This window comes from Guyanagaster necrorhizus, assembly GCF_019112545.1.
Source record: "Guyanagaster necrorhizus MCA 3950 unplaced genomic scaffold BT62scaffold_17, whole genome shotgun sequence".
Lineage (NCBI taxonomy): Eukaryota > Fungi > Basidiomycota > Agaricomycetes > Agaricales > Physalacriaceae > Guyanagaster > Guyanagaster necrorhizus.
The window spans coordinates 624,191-638,884 of NW_025064896.1; the positions used below are offsets into that span (position 1 = coordinate 624,191).

A 14,694-nucleotide genomic window follows, 5' to 3' on the forward strand; every position below is an offset into this window, starting at 1 on the left:
CCCGAAGTCTACTTCGGACAATTTGGATTAGGCGGACGCTAACTTACAAGGTACAGATGAATTGCCACCAAGTCCACCTCATTCCTAGTCTGTCACCCCGACTCATTCGGTCCATAGCGGTCATCCTGTTTGGGAACGTGAATGAAGTTTTACTGTCCGAAGAGCTTTGTTTTATCCTGAAGTACTGGTTTGAACTCTGACATAGGAACGGCCTTGTTTCCTGCACCGTACACGGTACAGCCCAGCCTTGCATCCGATACAAGATGGCTTCTGTGACTGGGTGACTGACTTTGAAATGGGGTGCACACTTGCACATGTAGATGCGTGCTAACGATCAGTTTTATTGACAGCTCCCAGAGCCTTGAGTGCCAGAACTACCATGGTCCAGTATGCTTCTTCTTCCCAAGGGAGATTGTGGCAGTTGACATTCTCGTCATCATCCACGCTGTACTACCGAGAAAGGCCGGGAGGCAATCTGAAGGGTGTGTGTACATACGTTAATTGCATTTGTATTATTCCTTCGCCGCCAGCTAGGGCCGGCATCAGTAAGATCAGAACACAATTATTTTAGATCTGACGTTCGGCAGATTGCCGCCTGTCCAGGATGTTGGCAGATTTATTCCTGCATTATTGCTGTTCATGCCTTCACTTCCGCTCCAACTACCACGACACCAATCCAGACCTAGATAGGTCCCAGTGCAGCTCAGAGCTATGAACTCGGTCGCAGAAAAAGATCTTATCAATCTCAACGCATGTAGAGTACGGATTTCTCGACTCTGAGGGTGTGGTTACTAGTGCTAAGTGTTTTCTAGTATACCTACGGTTAGCCTATCGGGTCGTGCATTTTTTCTTCATCATCCATCGTTTACCCAGTGGCCGGTCTCACGATATCGCTATTAGACATATGTCTTACCATGGACTCTGAGGTAGCGCGCGTATGGTCTTGTAAGTGGTCGCTGGGGAAAGTGTTATTTCTTATAGTAAGTTATTTACACTATCTTGCTGGTTCGTGTCTCAACTGAAGCAGAATCGGTATATCCCACCGTTAATCATTGCAATGGATTTTTATTGTACGCGTAACATCACCTGGATACGGTCGCTGCTCACTTACTTTTTCATAAGACAATGCAAATCGTGCATCTAATGATGCTAGCGTACGTGTCTTATTTCTCTAAAGCACGCCGACACTCACTATATCGCGCAGTTGTACGTCTGACCGATGTCTTGATACACAGACCCTGACTTATATCAGCTGCAATGTTTCCTTCGTGTTTTCGAACATTGTTAATATCCTTTTTGTTGCTGATACCCAAGGTACCAATTTCGTTGCTTGAAATCATCTGTCCTCATACCATTCTAGTGATTCTCGGGCTTCGCACTTATGCTTTATACCTCAAGAGTTTCTGGCTGTACTTCCTGGGATTCTTTATTGTCTTTCCCACCCTCACCGCTATCTTCTTGATACTTTGGGTTTATTGCAAGTACATTATAGGTAAGGTGGTGCGGATACAATTTCCAATCGATTGACTCCAAGTCTCCGGCTATTTTCTAGTGGACTCTAATCCGAAATATCCTTCACAATGGGTCGGATGTACGAATCTCCAGTGCAATTCGCCAGTATGCAAGAGAACTTGGATATATCTCTATTGCTATTTCATCGGTTTTGATACTAGTATGCATGATCCCGAGTCTTCTTACCGTTCTCTGCTTATGAACTTTACTATGTAGTTATTTTTCTTCTTACGCTCTGGAAATATCGCACCGCCTACCGTGAAAAGGTTTCTACACCCGACGCCGAACTCGGTACAGTGCTCGCAGATTACGAGTCAAATTTTTTGAAGGCATTGTTTCAGGATGGTTGGTGGTTTGATTGATCCTCGTTGCAATCCGCATAATTCCTTATCATTCTCCTTGCAGGCTTTTTGTTCTACGCAGGTGGGTGTTTACTCCTTGGTAGTTCTTGGCCTTTCTGATATTGACGTTATAACTAGCTATGTTTGGTACGTTTTCGAAAAAAAATCCTAGTAAAGATCTCTGTCAATAATGATGGTAACTCAGCACTTGCACTAGGCAACATACTTGTTACGCTTCTTGGACCAGAGAGTCTCACTGCCCTTTTTGTTGGGTGAGGTTATCTATTCCATCATCAACGCCACTGTCATATCGCTTACGCTGCCGTAATTCAGCCCTAGCCGTGCTCTTCGTTCCACACTGTGTTCTAGGCGAGTTTTCCCTCTAGTCCCATTTCAATACGGACTGACCTCACAGATTCAGACTCTTCTTACATCTGAGAGGGCAACAAAAACCCAGTCCGGTACCGTCATTCTCAGGCTCCTCGATGATACGCACGATGTCCATGGAGCTCATCAACTTTTCGCGTAAAACCCGTGTCCGCTTAACACGACCGAAATAAACTGCTGAATTCTGTGATGTTTTGAAATTCAAGAGTTAGCCGCTATCAAGGGGAGCAGGCCAGTGTCCAGGATTCACGTCGACGGGGATGTCAGATGCATGTTGGCGCTGTGAACCTGCATGCCGTCTCTCTCAAATTCCCACAATACGGAGCGATCCAAACGCCGTCTCTATGGTCGTGAGTTTTCGAAGGATTCAAGCAACAAATTCAAGCCTCTAGAATCGTAAACTATACAGTATGCGAGTCCGGAGGGACGGCTCTGTACTTGGCATCTTATTTCCGTCATTCCACGGTCAGGGAAGGAGATGGTGCGGTGTCCAAATATATATTTCTCTGCTTCTTCGACTCTTCGGCGATGTCATCCTGCTACGTTCGTCGCTGCTGCTGCGACCCATTCAGCAATCCCCTGACCATCCAAAAGTTGATATACTCTCCTCATTTCGGCAGGGTGTATATATATAATTACAAGAGGACAAGTAGTACTGCTTTTCTATGTTACAGATTAATCCTCCTCTAACTAAGAGTATGTAGTATTTGTGAAGGGAGCCACTTTTAGTTACGAGAACATCGCAAGAGGACGCGGACGGCTCATCGACATCAGAGATTATCCTCTGCAAGTCCGGTCTTGTGCGCATGAACCACAAGATCTGCAAAACTCCAGTAGTGTCGATACCAGAGTCGCCTGAGATGGGTGTGCCAATCAACCGGAAAGCAAGGAGAAGGAGACCTATCAGCATAAACTGCTGATAAGAGCGCTTCCAAAAACTCACCTGCCTAATGGGACGCTGCCGTCGCACTTGAAAGGGAATTCTCCAAATCGTGCAACGCAATTTGGGATGCCGGTTTAACGGGGCTGTTCAGCAGAATAGAATGAAGCCCCAGATCTTCCATGACAAATCTTCACAAAGACCCACGCATGAATAATGAGAAACCATGTGGAACGAATGGTCGCGTACTGTTCAACAACTGTCAAAGGATTACACGACTCAGGGTTGGTCCAAGGAACCCTGGACAGTCGTCCGTAGAAGGGAACCGACTGATCGCTGCTTGATAGAAGAGATTCCACCACTACATGAGGAGATTTGAGTAGGCGTAATATGCAAACCAGGATGCCGGCACCTATCACGTCAAGGAAAACATTAGACATCTCATAATAGGAAAGTGACCCAAATCCTTGGCTGCTACTGTTGGCGCTTGACGCAGTCGTGGTAGGTGTACCGCTGGACGAATCAATGCCTTGCGACGATGGTGGAATTGCAAAAAATGTGTTCGTGGTTGTTAGTGACTGCCAAGTATTGCCAGGACGGAGACTGGACTGCGCCGATTGAGTGTTTTTCCATTGGTTGACGCCGGTGTAGCAGTTTGAAGTCGACCAGAGACAGTGACTGCACCGTTGTTTCCATGCGCGGACTGTCCCAGAGGGACAGGCAGTGGTGTAATTGACTGCGGTAGAGCTGGGGAGGGATTGGGATTCTGGGGTGCTGAAGACACCTGCACTGGGGAAGGTTTTGGGTTTTGGGGTGTTGAACCTGAAACGACCGGTGGTGAAGTATTCTGGTTCTGGGGGGCGGGACCTGAGGGTGTACCGGTCGGCGGTGCCGGCAAAGGAGTGGGGCTGTGGCTCCGTTGGAATCACCTGCGCCGGGGAAGGATTCTGGTCCTGCAGTGGAATCACCTACACCGGGGAAGGTTCTGGGTTCTGGGGGGCGGGGCCTGTGGTCGGCGGTGCTGGAACGGGAGTAGGACTTTGGGACTCCGTTGGAGTGACAATGGGTTGTGTAGATGGTCCCTGCGGCTCTGGTGCAGGTGTCGGATTAGGGTCCTGAGGGGCCGGGGCGGACGTGGGATTGGCAGCCGGAGTATCCCTAGTCTGCCGTTTGAGAATTGCTGCGTCGGGTATGACGGTTTTTTCACCTCGACCATATATTATCGTGGTGCCCTCCGGCGAGGAGGAAACGGTAGCATTGACGGGGACCGTCTCAGAGTCCCATTTCGCCCAAGTTAATGTCATTTTTTTGGCTAGATGGGTATATGCGTTTGAGGAGGTGCGACTGTGCGTCTGCCACGGCGCTCTGGTTGAGTTGGGTGATAGTGCAGCCGATAATTTGTATCGTGTCGACGGTGGTCTCATCAAAATAGCTAACATTTTCTGAGCAAAGATTAATGGGCGAAGACGGCTGGGGAACTAGACGAATTATGTACCTCGCATTCATATTTAGTCCGGGGGGCACGGGCGGAGTGAGGGTAACAAGATTACCAGTGGAGCCATTGGAATCCGTGATGTTCGCTGACGTATAGAAAAGAGCGTGACGCCACCATACGCAAACAATCAGTATTCACCTACAAGGACGACAGAAAAGGGTCCTGAAAGTTGTAACTATAGAAATTTAGCCACTTGAATGTATTGGGCGCTAGAAATGTGGAAATGAGTTTTGGTAGTTCTGTCTCACATGAGAACACTCACCAAGAACAGGGATGGGTTGGACATGTTCATCGTAAGTCGTGTCTCGTGTCCAATTCCCGGTATTGTTGATTGGCGTTACCGATGCACCATCGACATAGCCGCAAGTGACATTGAAGGTTAATGCACTGACGGTGACATCTCCTTCTCCATTATTGCGTCGAGGACGTCGTACAACGTTCCGTTCCCCAGACCAATCTTCGATATGCGGTCACTATATGATAGATATGGAATGACCGGGGTGGAGTCCAGAACTTGACGGGTTAGAGGATCCCCTGATAGACGAAACGATCAATGATACAAGTGATGATCACATACAGGCTTTTCGATCGCAGAAACCTACTAGTGCGATCCACGATTTGGGCATGCCGAAACCTCATGCAACTTGTCTTTTCTCTTATCTTCCTCTATTAGGCGCTACCTTACAGCATACATAATTTTCCGAGGACAGATCTCCTCAGGCGAAGTAAGCGTTCCTTTCGTACGGGATCAGCCTTGCCCATGAATTTATCTTTTCAGGCCGAAGTGGGTGTACTGTAGTTTGAGTCCCGAACACTCCTCTTACAGTATCAGGTCGCGGTCCATGATCTTCAAAGCAAGAGCTCTCAACAGTTCGTCGAGTGAGTGCATCTAATCAAAAATGTACTCCGTGTGGCGACTAATGGTCTTCTAGATGGATTCCCGACAATGTTTCTGTGTCTATAGTATTGGTTTCCCCCGTGGGTCAGAAACAGGTTGGCGTATATGTCCTGTGCATTTCCGTATCTCTATCCGCTAGGCTGCCACGAGACTTGCAAACTCCACCTCCATTCAAGAACTATTTCAGCGTACTTTGGATTCGGTGCCTTGACGAATGACCACATTGACATGCAGATATTAATATGGCACTATCAGTTTTCTCTGATGTTCAAGCGTCGCGCCTTTATGTACTGGTAAGGGGTTTCTCTGGTTTCCAATCACTTTCCTCACCATATCTGAAGGTACACAGGCCAAGGCATGAATCCAATGCAGTTCACAGAGGCGGAAAGCAACATGCTAGATCTCATGTGTGTCAGAGTGATGCTGTGAAGGATCTGACTCATCCCCCTTTAGAGCGGAGTACCAACGCTATCAAGAGGCCACGCTGGAAGATGAGGAGGAGCACCTTGAGGAGGAGGGCGCAGAGTATGTAGAAGAGGAATTGGCGGAAGGAGAGCAATAACGCCAATTGCGTCAGACTCAAGACTGTAGATTGCGTCATTTGACAATTCTATGCCGTACCAGTGTTACCGGCAATTCTTCAGGCAAAAGGTGCGTTCGTGATCGCACTTATGACCAGTAGGAAATGTACAGTTATTGCACCCAATCTCTTATCAGCATTCCGTTATCTTTGGGGACCGAGGACACTGACAATTTTTTATTTCCTTGTATCATGACCGGACCCGCAGATTTGCTCAAGCTGAAAGCACATATCGCCGCTTCGTACCCTGACTTTGAGGCGAATGTCACAAAGGCATGGAAAGAGGTCATTGACGAACTGGCGGTAGTCACCGAGACTATTAGTGAACAAGGCGCCAACGTATGTATGCTTGGTTAACTGTCTTATCATATATGCTCACGCCGGTTGGATAGTACCTGCCTCAGCTTGAATTCGCTGACTTGTCAGATTTAACTGAGGCGCAGAAGACAGAGATCAAGAGCAAGGGATGCGTTGTCATCCGTAATGTGATAGAAGACCAACAAGCCATCACATGGAGGCACGGCCTTCAGGATTTCGTTGCGGCGAATCCTGACGTCGAGGGGTTTCCGAGTGAAGACAAACAATTCTCCCAATTGTTGTGGGTGTGCCAATATTATACGAACCCAACCCGCTTTTGACCCTTTTCAGCTGGACGAAACCACAGATAGAAGCTCGCGCACATCCAAATATGCTCAGGGTATCAACCTGGTTGAACCAGATTTATCACTATGACGGCGAGTTGGCAAGAGACGGGGCAGTGGATCTGTCTGAGCCTCTGAGCTATGCCGATCGGCTCAGGATGAGGCATCCTGGAGTGCACTGGGACATCCATCCGCCACATGTTGACGGTAAGCGCAGATGCTGTCCATTTGATTCCCGTAGTGACGGACCATGGTGTAGGTGGAGCAATCGAACGGTGGGAAGATCCATCGTTCAGGTCAGTCTTCAAGGATATCTTCGAAGGCAATTGGAAGAAACACGATCCGTACGATCTGCGCGGAAGGATTAATGCGAAAAGCTCGTTGCATAACAGAGTAGGACAGGTATGTATCCGCCATTAATGGTAACAGCATGGAGTTGTAACATAATCCTTTAAAAGGCTACAATCTTCCGAACCTTTCAGGGATGGCTTGCGATTAGGTATGTGTTTACAGTATAAAGAACTGGGATACTGGTTCCATTCCCGCAACTATTACAGCAAAACCGCACCGACAGAAGGCACTATTCAATTCTTCCCGAACGTCATCATGAGTAATGTGTATATCATGCTGCGACCGTTCTTTCGACCTCTCGTCCCTGCCGACTCTCCCGACATCTTGAAGGCCGAGAGCTGGCAGTATGGTAGGTACATCTCCACCTAGCGCGTTCCAATTGATCATATCGTCCCACAGACATCTCGACGCCGGACTTTCCTGGAATCATTCCCAGGGACAGCGGTTATACCGGGCCAAGGCCGACACCTGACCTGCATCCTCACCTCAGACTCGAGAAAACCATGATTTCAGTGCCGAAGGTTCTTCCAGGTGACACCGTGTTTTGGCATTGCGATATGGTTCATGCCGTCGAAGCCGAACATACCGGAAAGGAAGATTCTTGTGGTGCGTTATTCCCTCGCAGTGGCGCCCGGTTTGATGTTGACAGCGATGCAGTGATGTATATCCCCTCAGTGCCTCTCACGCCAATGAACAAATCGTACATTGAGAGACAGAGAGACAGCTTTTTGAAAGGAATCAGGCCACCTGATTTCCCTCCTGGTATCAAAAATGAGCACGAATTTATTGGTATGGGCTCGGCCGTAGATATATTGGAACCTGCGGGGAGAAGGGCCATGCTATTGCCCGTATCTGTAGCATGACTGAATTGCGAAATGAAATGTTAATTAGTTTATCACCCAAGTTGGTCGATAGAATTAAACCACGCTTCTTGGGCTGAAGACTGTTGGCGGATTAAGTTGCATGGATAAACGAGTATTTCACCAGTAGCCCTTGTCTGTAGAAACGGGGGGCCGCTGACGTAGCTAGTTGATTGTCGGTCTCTGGGGTCGTTGGTGCATTTTGATATGGACGACAACAGCAGCGCCTCTACTTGTACGTCGTCGAACAAAGGAGTACACCTGAGGAGGAACTCGAAGCATGATCATTATACGCCGACGCGCTGAACAAAGGAACAGCCAAAGCGAAAAGCGGTCGTGCATGATGGACAACCCTAAGTACCGCAGTATCGATGACGAAAAGATGATGGACCTTGAACAAAGGACAGAAACTTGGAGGTCGGTATAGATGGGGAAGACTCAGGCAATTGATATTCTCCACGACGTCGTGGACTGGATTTAAAAAGCTGATTCAGGTCCAAATCCGGATGATCACCTTACCTTGGAAATCCATGAACACGCCGGCAATACTATGCTCGGGCGTTAGGCCTCTTATAGGCACCAATGAAGAGATGATGGACAAGACGGAATCAAGACAGACCGATAGTTCGACTAGTCAAGACACAGAAAGGATCCTAGGCTTGATGCCGGAACTCCGGAAAGTATAAGTCAAATATTAATAATAAGAGGGGGGGGGGAACGCTTGAAAAAAAGGCGGTATAACCTTGCAAATTGAGATGCCGCAGAAGGAAATTCCCCCAGTAGATCATTGCGTACATGTCACACGGTGAATCATTCGCCGAGGATTAGTCTTTTGGCCTCGTTATTGATCTAATATGGCTCATTTCAAGCCCCATTTTTTGGCTTCGTCTTGGAATGGGGATGAAGCCCTGATATTTTGGAAGAATCTTGTTGCCTTCTTGATCCTTTTCCATCACTGCGCTTTATGTTTCGACTATAAAGCGCTGCCCAGATATCATAGATGTATCAACCATGGAGCCCACTTCTCTGTTTATCGTCGCATAACTCGACTGAAAAAGGTAAAACTACACACCGGCAAAACAACCAATGAATATACGGGAAAAGTTGAAGATGGTAAACCTAGACCATGGGGAGAGGACGGACTGACTAGCATCTTCAAGGCAATGAGTATGGGTTGAAAAGTTAGTAAGAGACGGACTCAAATGGCACCATCGATTGACTGAAATTTTGAGAAAACATGTCATAATTTAAGAGCAAATTGGCAACGTACAAGCGTCGACAATGATAAGGATGCTTCCAAGATGTAGGATCAGCAACCAGCGTGAGTTTTCTCCCGGCTATCTTCTGCCATCGTCGTCCTTAGGCGATGCTTCCGTTGCCCGCTTAGGCTTCGCCCCTCGGTTGAACAGCAGTTGTCGATACATGCCACTCAAGGTCAATGAGCAATGTCAAGTCGTCGTATTCAATGTACGGATCCACGAATGCATGGCAATTCGACTGACATCGAAATTAGAATCAGAAATAAAGCAATAGCGAGAGAACGTACACATCGTTTAAGTCGGAGGTTTGATGCTGAAACGTACACGAGACGTCCGTCGCGTGCACGTCGTGCATATCGGCATTTGGTGGTGATGGTGGTGCGGAAGACAGCCGATATAATTAAGTTCCCACGGTTTTTACCAGCTGGATCCGTAATCGGGAATTTACTGTAAATTGTTCTCATAGTAATATACAAGATTGCTATATCTATTTCTTGTGCTGCTCACGATTTGATCCTGAGCGATCTGCCAAAATCTGTATAATTCGAATCCGACTGCCGTGACATCCCCGTTCCCTTCACACCTGGCTTTGCTGATTTGCACGGTCACAGCCAAGTATTTAGACTGGTGAATCGAGTCCGAGAGTTCTTGACGCAACCGTACCCGTATGCGTGCTCTCCATAATACGTACGCTGCGTTACCTCCAAAAAGAGGAATGTCGAAATCGCACGACACCATCAGGATTTGAACGTACGCACTCAGAGAGTAACAGATGAATATAAGACAAGTTCTAATCTGTCACTTTAACCACTTAGCTATAGTGCCATATATTGTCTAGACAATTTGGATAATTATTTGAGGTGCTAACCATAGGCTAATGATGAGTTCCACTTTGCTTCTACTTTAGTTAGTCATAGGAATATATTCTCAACTAGACTATGGTATACTAGCCCTTATGGTATTTAGAATTAGCCCAAATGTGGTACCATTTCTAAGTCCAATCTGACTTGGTATTTTACCAAAGTGGTGTAATTCCTCTAAGTTTAATTTAACTTTGGATTATCATTTCAGTGTGAAGTTAGTGCTCTAAGTCCAAACTGAACTTCAAATTGCCAACTAGCATGGCTACCAGCTCAAAGCCTTAGCTGTAGCCTTTGAATGGCTAGCCATACAGACTTCAGCTTATGCAAATATATTATTTAAAATCTAAAAATTTTAGAGCTAGACATGTACACTGCATATCAATGTGAGCAGATTCAGCCTGCACCATATCATTTTCTGTGCCTTGCAGTTTGAAGACAAGGTGTGTAAATAGTGGGACCACTAAGAGCCCTATTTGCATGACAAGATCACCAACCAGTAATGATATCTGAGTTATTTACAGTTCAAGCATGCAGTGATCATATACTTTAAGGAGGAGGTAAAGATGTGACTCCACCAACTCAAATGGAAAATCCTTCAGCAGTCTGACTACAAGAATGCCAAGATGTTTTTCTAGGAGTTAAAAGAGTTAGCCTATCAGATCAGACAGCTGGAATTTGGAGAGAATGATATTCTGAGCAAAGTCACAGTACAGACAAGAAAAGAAATAGGTGAAATGACACATGATCTGAATTGAACCTGTGTATGTACACTCAGTGGCTCCCTGGGTAAGGCTATGTGGTCCTTAAACAAGGTGGTGTGGAGAAACCACAGAGAGCAAACAGACATGTGAAGCAGCTCATTGATGGCAGGTCTGGAGTGCATGGGGAATTGATTTCTCCTTGGTGGTCCTCTCAAGCAAATAAATCTATGTCCTACTCATGAACCAAACATTGAATACTTTGCATGTTATATTGCTCAGAAAGCTGTATGCAAACAATTAGCACTGACACATGAGGAATATTCATGCATATGTCATTCCTGGTTATTGAGAATCCCCTGCTTAGCACTCACACCCTCCCTACTGTCTCCTCTATGTCCCAATCCCCAGGAGCAGGAGCCATATCAGACCTTTGGCTCGGTCTTGTTATGTAAACAGTGGTGGTTATGGTCAAAGGTGGCACAGCCATCTGATTGCATCAAAATTGATGTCTCTCCAAACTTTTTACCTCAGGGATGGCACCCCAGCATATGGCTTCTCGTTTTTTTTTTCAACGCCCTTAGGCCCCCCACAAAAAGCTCAATAAACATAAGTCAGAGAGTGGGAGGGACACATCGGCATCTCGCTCCCGCCAAAAAGTCGATCAGACACCTGATATCAAAGCGATTTCGCTGCCAGGATTCGAACCTGGTGTGCTACACATATCCACTGGCTGAAGAGATGATTGAGAAGACTCAGTCGAAATAAATATGAGCTCTGCATCTCCTGTTGAGAACTCGAAGTAATCAAACTTGGATTTCATCATGTGCTAGGCCATGATGAAGGGGGAACGATAAGGATATGCATTGCGACATTGGAGAAACCTTGTGCCCCATTCCCAGGGTTGTCGTTTGCTCCTTTCCCACTGCCCTCCACTTGGGACAGCCTAGGTGGGGGAATTCAACTGTAGCCGATCACCCCTTCCAGAATAGTGAGATAGGGATTGGTGTGAATGAAGGGCCTCAGATTGAACCTAGATATCTGATCAGCATTCCAAAGTAACTGATAAATCAAGTCCCTTTACCAAAAAATACTATGCTGCTTTGAGCACGTCCTAAGCCCCAAAGCTAGCATGGGTAAACCCAAGCACCACTTGCCGTATTTCCTTGTCGCTCATGCAAGAAGAGAGACGAACTTGATTCCAGTAAGAAGAGGAATATGTATCCCAAAATGAAGCATTTAAAACAGCCCTCTCGAAAGTGGGGAGAAATACAACGGTCCTCGGTCACCGTTGGAGAAAGAGTAAGTTGACAAAATTTGAATGCCTTGGGAGAAGTTGGACTTGTGAGCATTCCTTTCACCTCACGTTGGTCCTATGTAGAAGACTAAATCCAACACAAAGGCAAGAGAAGCTACATATCCTTCCCTACCTTCATTGTGACGGTGGTCGTCTTCGTAAAAACAACAATGTTACATGAATATTTCATCTCCAGTGTTGAACGTTGCACGTTGAATTCTGAACCTGGTCCATTCTCGATGAAATACAGACAAGGCGCTCAAGCCAGGAATTATAACCGGGATAAGTGGTATATCCCAAATGAGAGGATTCATGGTTGGACACCTCTTCCTACTTGAGAGGGTGCATACTGCAGTGTTCTCTCACTACATCATACGCTCGTATGGGAAGAGAAGGATTGGTGCTTTTGAATTCGGAGAGACGGTATAACCTATGACTCGCCTCATGGCTATCAGACCCTCTGGGATTATGGCTCTCTCGTCTTTCCTCACACAATACCTTGCACTCCTTGCCTCGGAATAGTTCATATCAGAAGTAGGCATTCCCCTACATTCCATCCACCTGATAAGAGTCAGCATGCACGTTCGATTCGTGTGGTGGTCCTGGCTCTCCTTGCATAATTTTTCTGCACTGTGCGATGGTGTATCTTTGTTCTCTTGTCCTCAAGTCGGTTTCTGTAAACTGCACATAGGTAGCCTAGCATGTTCGCACATACACCAGGTTCAAGTTCTGGAGGTGAAATCCACGCTCCTTGCACGTTTCTTTCTTTTTGCTTCCCTCGATAAACAGATGATGCGTCAGTTGATTTTGCAGGACTGGGAGAGCAATATGGCTGCGCTGTCTTCTGAATCTCGTTGATGCCGACGTCACTTCTCGAGCCCTGCCTCCACTGTCAACTAGCGCTGGCACTTCACATCCAATCACGGCACGAAAGGCGCGGTCGTTTGGGTGCACAATTGGGTATATTGGTGGATGAATATCATTCCCTCTCACTCTTCACTCGACAGACAATACTTTATCAAGGAGGACCGTTTTGCCGGAGCTCATGACAGGTAGAGAAGTACCCAGAAGAGTGTGTACGGGCCCCATTTGTCTCGACATCCCATGCCACGCCCTCCTCCTGGCCGACGAGTTGCTACTGATGCCGCCGCAAGGTACACGTGCTGTGGTTATGACAGATATTTGTGCTATTTTTCCCCGGAGGGTGGTAGGGTGGACGCTTCGTGCTCTTTGAATGGATGCACAACCAAAAATGGAAGCCGAGTTTTCCAAATACTATTTGACCTCCAGGAATCGAACCCGGTGAACTACACAGACCTATCAGGCTACATGTGCACACATTTGGATGACATAGACGACGCATATACGCCTAAACTTATTGTAACATCCGGCACGTACTGAGGGACAAACACTAACGTGTCTTGTCTCGGTGCTTCCTCCCAGTAATTCTGTCGGTCCTAATCCGTGACATTTTCGAAGAGCCGAAGAGGACGTGAAGTGGTCAGCGCCGGAGAAGAGTCAATCAGACTGCCCCCACCACATCTTTGCCTACCCCACCATCATCTAGGACCCAGGAGGGAAAAGCCATAATCACGGCCACCTCAACCTTTCCAAGGAAGGTAGATTGGAAATAAGCCACTCCAAGTCTATGCGCGAAAACAAAAAGCGGCCTCTGAGCACGAAAGGAGCAGGAACGCGGGGGAACACTGTTCCCGGCCACATCTCCATGGGCCCCTTCCTTTATTTGATGAACTGGACTCGATAGCAGGGAAACACAACATGCACAGGAGCAGCCCAGCATTTTGAAATGGTCGTTGTTAAGCAGCCGAGCAAAATCTGCCTGGAGAGGATCAACTTGGGGCAAGAGCGAGGCAAGGGCTTGGGAAAAGAGAACATCGAGTGGAGAGAGGAAACGGTTCTTGACAGCGAACGGGGAATAGGTCGAGATGCTCCAGGGGAGTACAAAATGGGCGTAGAGCACGAACCGGAATAGATGATGAGATAGATGAAGTGTATGTGTGAGTTCGCACAGGTGGAAGGGTGCACTGGTTGTCCTCGTAGAGTCTGATTGAGTACGCACTGAACGTATGGCCAATCTTGCAAAGGCAATGACGGAAACTTGTCTGGACAACAGAAAGAGGCCAGACGAAAGGATCAGTCGGACAACAATCACAGCAGGTCATTTGGGCCTGAGCACGAGTGCTTGAGCGTATGAACGTCAACGCCTAGATGCTCATGAGCATGCCGGAGTAATGCAGAAAGCAGCTTCCCGTACCAAATATTCCATCGCATGTCTTCTACCTATTGCGCTAGACATCCTCCCACTTGGACCTGCACACGTCTCGGGCCTCAATACCAGCAAGGCTATAGCTATCTCGACGTCCCTCATAGCTAAGCCATCCTACGCTTCAGGTAATTCCTGACACTGTTCGCTATATTTCTTTGTCGTTCGACGCCGAGAGAGAAAGGGTAGTCCAAGAAGTCGCATGAAATGAGATGGTGACGATCGAAAGGATTGGTGGTGGAAGTAATGGCTGTCGAAAGATATGATATGGCACAGCCACTGGCTGAAACTTCCGTATTTAAACTTTTCTATTAACTTGTATCTAGGGCAGCTCCTTGGAACGACGAA

The 14,694-nt window shown here is 47.1% G+C and overlaps 6 protein-coding genes and 1 non-coding gene across 7 annotated transcripts; 3 read left to right on the plus strand and 4 right to left on the minus strand.

Annotated features, from left to right (window-relative positions):
* Window positions 1-521: 521 nt before the first annotated feature.
* BT62DRAFT_224267 (uncharacterized protein) lies at window positions 522-2,611 on the plus strand. The gene is made up of 14 exons (XM_043180117.1): window positions 522-759; window positions 813-822; window positions 901-980; window positions 1,028-1,070; window positions 1,123-1,154; window positions 1,236-1,314; window positions 1,361-1,492; window positions 1,553-1,672; window positions 1,729-1,857; window positions 1,918-1,935; window positions 1,992-2,000; window positions 2,059-2,125; window positions 2,187-2,222; window positions 2,275-2,611. Exons 1-14 carry the CDS (start codon window positions 712-714, stop codon window positions 2,411-2,413), a joined length of 942 nt encoding a protein of 313 aa, XP_043038240.1. The 5' UTR covers window positions 522-711; the 3' UTR covers window positions 2,414-2,611.
* Window positions 2,612-3,187: 576 nt separating this feature from the next.
* BT62DRAFT_1007766 (uncharacterized protein) lies at window positions 3,188-5,241 on the minus strand (the record flags this gene model as incomplete). Its single annotated transcript, XM_043177379.1, has 8 exons — window positions 3,188-3,311; window positions 3,370-4,049; window positions 4,095-4,590; window positions 4,671-4,700; window positions 4,758-4,824; window positions 4,878-5,002; window positions 5,050-5,149; window positions 5,193-5,241. 8 exons carry the CDS (start codon window positions 5,239-5,241, stop codon window positions 3,188-3,190), a joined length of 1,671 nt encoding a protein of 556 aa, XP_043038241.1.
* A 48-nt stretch (window positions 5,242-5,289) lies between these two features.
* On the plus strand, window positions 5,290-5,942 carry BT62DRAFT_899283 (beta-tubulin 4; the record flags this gene model as incomplete). The annotated part of the gene is made up of 6 exons (XM_043183361.1): window positions 5,290-5,346; window positions 5,448-5,494; window positions 5,548-5,608; window positions 5,653-5,715; window positions 5,769-5,806; window positions 5,855-5,942. Coding segments are annotated over 6 exons (354 nt in total), but the record flags the coding sequence as incomplete, so codon positions are not given.
* Window positions 5,943-6,285: 343 nt separating this feature from the next.
* Window positions 6,286-7,948, plus strand: BT62DRAFT_899568 (DUF1479-domain-containing protein; the record flags this gene model as incomplete). The annotated part of the gene is made up of 8 exons (XM_043183377.1): window positions 6,286-6,432; window positions 6,486-6,691; window positions 6,742-6,941; window positions 6,994-7,136; window positions 7,193-7,233; window positions 7,292-7,434; window positions 7,485-7,691; window positions 7,743-7,948. 8 exons carry the CDS (start codon window positions 6,286-6,288, stop codon window positions 7,946-7,948), a joined length of 1,293 nt encoding a protein of 430 aa, XP_043038243.1.
* Window positions 7,949-9,328: 1,380 nt separating this feature from the next.
* On the minus strand, window positions 9,329-9,770 carry BT62DRAFT_1007768 (uncharacterized protein; the record flags this gene model as incomplete). Its single annotated transcript, XM_043177380.1, has 3 exons — window positions 9,329-9,442; window positions 9,492-9,651; window positions 9,712-9,770. The coding sequence occupies 3 exons, from the start codon at window positions 9,768-9,770 to the stop codon at window positions 9,329-9,331; spliced, it is 333 nt and encodes a 110-aa protein (XP_043038244.1).
* A 163-nt stretch (window positions 9,771-9,933) lies between these two features.
* BT62DRAFT_t126 lies at window positions 9,934-10,029 on the minus strand. Its single transcript has one exon. It is a non-coding gene; the product is annotated as a tRNA-Ser (tRNA).
* A 3,658-nt stretch (window positions 10,030-13,687) lies between these two features.
* Window positions 13,688-14,311, minus strand: BT62DRAFT_225309 (uncharacterized protein). The gene has a single exon (XM_043180122.1). It carries the CDS (start codon window positions 14,243-14,245, stop codon window positions 13,913-13,915), a length of 333 nt encoding a protein of 110 aa, XP_043038245.1. The 5' UTR covers window positions 14,246-14,311; the 3' UTR covers window positions 13,688-13,912.
* Window positions 14,312-14,694: the final 383 nt, after the last annotated feature.

What these genes read in the sequence shown, in the direction of transcription:
- BT62DRAFT_224267 (XM_043180117.1), top strand. Translation starts at nt 712, where the DNA reads ATGAACTCGGTCGCAGAAAAAGATCTTATCAATCTCAACGCATGTAGA. An exon ending in TTATTGCAAGTACATTATAG is followed by an intron (nt 1,493 to 1,552) that starts GTAAGGTGGTGC and finishes GCTATTTTCTAG; the next exon opens with TGGACTCTAATCCGAAATAT. An exon ending in CTCACTGCCCTTTTTGTTGG is followed by an intron (nt 2,126 to 2,186) that starts GTGAGGTTATCT and finishes GCCGTAATTCAG; the next exon opens with CCCTAGCCGTGCTCTTCGTT.
- BT62DRAFT_225309 (XM_043180122.1), bottom strand. Translation starts at nt 14,245, where the DNA reads ATGACCTGCTGTGATTGTTGTCCGACTGATCCTTTCGTCTGGCCTCTT.